The sequence below is a fragment of the Physeter macrocephalus genome, chromosome 11 (genome assembly GCF_002837175.3).
Source record: "Physeter macrocephalus isolate SW-GA chromosome 11, ASM283717v5, whole genome shotgun sequence".
Classification (NCBI taxonomy): Eukaryota; Metazoa; Chordata; class Mammalia; order Artiodactyla; family Physeteridae; genus Physeter; species Physeter macrocephalus.
This window is the reverse complement of record NC_041224.1, coordinates 125,919,903-125,924,247: the sequence shown is the minus strand read 5'-3', so window position 1 is coordinate 125,924,247 and position 4,345 is coordinate 125,919,903. Positions and strand designations below refer to the sequence as shown.

Sequence of the window (4,345 nt, the reverse complement as noted above, 5' to 3'; positions counted from 1 at the left end):
CAGGATCCGTGCTGGGTGTGGGGAGGAGCACCTTTCCAGCATTAGGATGGCTGGGATCCACATAGGCCTGCATGGGATAACCTGGTGGGTAGCCAGCAAAGGGGTGATGAGGGGCATTGTAGCCAAGAGAGTCATAGGGCAGTGGAGACGTTATTCCCAGGTTCTGCATCTGCTGCTGTTGTTTTTGAGCCTCCCGCTGAGCTACCTCCTGCTCAAACAACTTTCGACGCTCCTCTGTAGAAAGTTTATTGCGATCTTTAATTCGTACTTTCTTTTTAGAAGTTGGTGTATCATATCTGTCATCTGGTCTTTTTGTTCCCCGCTCATAGGCAGAAGAAGTTGGTGAGAGGGAGCCCCTTCGTTTCCTTTTCTCTTTATTTTGAGTTTGTTTGTTTGTGTATCTCTCTCTTGACCTGTTAGGAGTCTTTGGGGCAACTGTTTGATCTCTGAAGCCAACAGCATCCCTTCCTCGTTCGGTTACTAAGGGAAAAGGGTTTTTAAAAAAATTTACTTGGTAGTCTTTTCTCCATCATGATAGTATACCAACTATATAATAAAATCTCTATCCAACAAACAGATCTATGGACTCCTCCTTCATATACCCAGTCCTGAATTTGGATGAGACATAAGGTCTTACATGGTTGTGTGCTCTACTTCCTAAAAGTCTCTTCCATGAATGCCCTTCTCTATCTTTTTCCACCAAAGTCTCAGTCCAAGCTTTCATCATTTCTAACAAGTTCTGTGGAACACATGCATGCAAGATGTTCCTGATACCTTTAGTAAGGCAGTCTGCTTGTCAGTTCAAAATGTAAAAGCCTTCCCCTGCCCTTATAACTCTGCATATTTACAATTGGTATAAAAACAGCCTGGCATGCTAAACATAAAAACCTCAATAGGAAAATCTCTTTAATTAAAAAAAAAAATTAGACTTTTTATGAACTACAATTTCAAAAGAAAAATATTTCAAACACAGGTGAAACAGGTGGTAACTCAGTAAGTTATCAAAACCAGAGAGCTACATCTTCAAAAAAAGAACGCCAGCTTCCTATTCAAAGATGGAATCTGGGGGCTCCCCTGATGGCATAGTGGTTAAGAATCCGCCTGCCAATGCAGGGGACACAGGTTTGAGCCCTGGTCCGGGAGGATCCCACATGCCGCGGAGCACCTAACCCCATGCGCCACAACTACTGAGCCTGCACTTCAGAACTTGCAAGCCACAACTACTGAAGCCTGTGTACCTAGAGCCCGTGCTCCGCAACAAGAGAAGCCACTGAAGTGAGAAGCCCGCGCACCGCAATGAAGAGTAGCCCCTGCTCACAACTAGAGAAAGCCCGTGCGCAGCAACAAAGACCCAACACAGCCAAAAATAAAATAAATTTTAAAAAAGATGGAAGCTAAACTTCTTCACTCAGTCTCTTTACCTAGAATGGTTCTCACCCAGTTCCATTGCCACTGCTCCCAAAAGCTGCCCTAAGTACTACTTTTCACTGATCACACCACCTAGTCTTTCATTTTCCTAAGCAGTCTAGATCTCACCAATGAACATTTCAATATAAACTGACTGGTATTATATGCTGTTGCTTTGTGTATGTTAGTACTGCTACCTACTAATCATATCGCTCTCTTCATAAGGAGAGAATTTCTTATAAAATATCTCTCATAGCACAAAGCAGATTCTCAATAAACATTGTTTTTTCTTTTCTCATCTCAGAAAAATGTGCTATCAGTTGTTTTTTCCCCAGCAGTAGGATCAGGTTTACATATACCATTCTCACAGTTCTTTTAGCTGGCAAAAAACTCCATTTATTTACAAAAAAGTTACTAGTCTACAGCCATGTATGAGTATTTGTCAGTGAGAAGCTAACAGAACTAACTCATCTAATACCACATGCTGGCAGAAAATACTATACAATTAAAACAACTGTTCAGCTCAGAAGGTATTAGCACAACATCCTTTTGTGAAGTATTATCATCTAGTTTCATCTGACACTGCATTTGCTTAAGATCCCGATGGGATTTATTCTTCTTTCTTTCTGTTAAATAAACATTTTCTTCAATCAGATCAAAGTAACAAGGCATCTTCCCTTGCTTGGCACATTCCTTCCACCGCTGTGGGTCCCTGAAGTCCTCCATGACACACGAAGGCGCAACCAATGCTGAGCCTAGAGGAACTGCTGTCTCTCCCTGCTCTACCTCCACTCTAACTTTCTTTCTGTCCTGAAGCTCACCACCACTTTCAGAATCACTCTCCAATTCCTGTCTCCTTTTTGTAAGAGGCCCTCTATCTTTCATATCATTTTTTTCTAAGTTTTTTGAAAGATCTTTCTTCTCATTCACAGCTAAAGAGTTCTTAATGGAATTGCTGCTTATTTCATGGGCTTGCACTGACCCCTTGTCCTTCTGAAGGGACAGAAAAAATTTATTGGACTGGCCTGAAAAGTGAGATCCTCCACGTTGATCCCAATTCTCCTCCTCTTCACGGTCATCTGTTAAGGAATCTGGTACCTGCCCTTGAATTCGATCATATACAACCCCAGTTCCAGGCGGTCTACCTGCTGATCTTGGATCCCAGTAGCCATTGCCTTGCCAGTAATTACGTGTCCCACTATACTGTTCTGCACTTTGCTGATACTTGTGTCCACCACAGGCTCCATAGCTGCTGTCAGGTTGCTGATACGTGGTAGGCTTTTCTTGTTGAGAGAAGTCCCACCCTAGATTTCTGAGCTCTTCGGATGAATGGAAACCATCCACTTGGGAGATGTCACAAGAAGAAAAATTTGACTCTGTTTTTCCCAGTCTACTATCTGGCCTGTTAGGGAAAGTGGTCTGTTGCCTAGACTTACTTGAGACATCTTCAAAATCATCAGAAGAATAAACTGGCAGCTCTTCTTGCTGCCTAGAAGTTATTTTGGCTTTCACTGTTTCCTCAGAATTTGGATGACCTAGAGGGTCAGATTTTATGTCTGTATGACTTGTACTATCAACCCCATCACTCTGAGGATGAGCAATTTCAGACAGGTGATTATCTATCTGTTTTCGGCTGGGCTGTATAGAAGAAATTTCTGAATTCTTCTTTGTTGCTTTATGAAAGAAAAACTTCTCAGTTTGAGGACAGGCTTTACTTGCTATACTCTCAAATTTTTCCTCATATGGATGCCTCCTTGGCTCCAATCGCTCATCTTCCCAGTGGTCAGAATAGTGTCTGTAACTTTGACTGCTCCGAGAAGAACAAGGACTTGTTTCTTCCATGGGCAAAGTAGAATTCTTTGGCACAACCACAACAGACTGAAGACGGTTTCTTGGAATACTGCTATCATGAGAATCTGTATCTTCTGAATCACTTTCATCACTTGAACTTTCGGAAGAACCAGAATAATCTTCATGGACAGTAGATACAATCTCTGAGGCATGACCACTACTGTCACATTTTAAGGTATATGTTACACCATCACTGTCCTCCATGATGAAATTCAAATCACAGGAAGAAAATACAACTTCTGAATCATCAGAAGTATGTGCATGTCCTCTTCCACCTTCTTCATCTAAAGAGATTTCTGGTCTTCCTCTTCTATCAGGCAGTATGGAATTCCCTTCTTCTTGAGCCTCTTGCACACATTTCCCAGATAGTCCATTATTATGCCTGTTTTCCCAGGAAGCAAATCCTCTTCCTGAATCAGGAAGGCCACTACCTACTTCTATTATTTCTTTCTCTGAATGCTTTAAAAACTCTGAGCTTTTACTCTTCAGCACAGCATCCAAAACTGGAGATGTATTCTCTCCACATTGCAAGAGGGTTAAACTGTCTACTTTTATTCCTGGTGGAAGACTCTGAATAGATGAAGCAATACATGAGCTCCCTGTAGGTTGATATAAATCATCAAAATGATTAACAGAAGCTGAACTAGTACTACCAACACTCTGCTTATATTCTCCATATGCAAATTTTGAGTGCTGATCTGTCAGACTTCCATTATCACATATAACTGTTTTTGATTTCAAATGCACATTCATAAAGCTATTTGAAGAAATCTTTGTTACTAAAGGCTCAGTATTTTCAGCTCCAGAATGACACAAAGAAGGGCGGTTGTCGTTTGAAGTACAGTATATATCTGAATCTTTGGTTTTACAGCAAGAAACTCTCACATCAACTGGTTCTTTAACTATTGTTTTGGAATAATCTATAGTCATAACTGGCAAAGATATGAGTTTATCCTGGTGTGGCAACACTGGAGGTTCTGTTTCTCTAAATGGGCTTTCTGACTTACTATGCTGCATGCGAGTATCATCCAAGTCTTTTCCTTTACATCTATTAATATTTTGAAATCCATTTGATGAAAGCATGCAC

At 41.1% G+C, this 4,345-nt stretch overlaps 1 protein-coding gene across 1 annotated transcript in view; it reads right to left on the bottom strand.

Annotated features, from left to right (window-relative positions):
- Positions 1–4,338, bottom strand: part of LOC112061924 (histone-lysine N-methyltransferase SETD2-like) — a 5,743-nt gene extending 1,405 nt beyond the window's left edge. Inside the window, exons 1-2 of the mRNA XM_055088485.1 lie at positions 1,911–4,338; positions 32–480 (exon numbers count right to left, since the gene is read on the bottom strand). Coding sequence (XP_054944460.1) covers positions 32–480; positions 1,911–4,275 — 2,814 coding nt within the window. The 5' untranslated portion in view covers positions 4,276–4,338. The remainder of the gene's footprint in view (positions 1–31; positions 481–1,910) is intronic.
- Between the last annotated feature and the right edge of the window lie 7 nt (positions 4,339–4,345).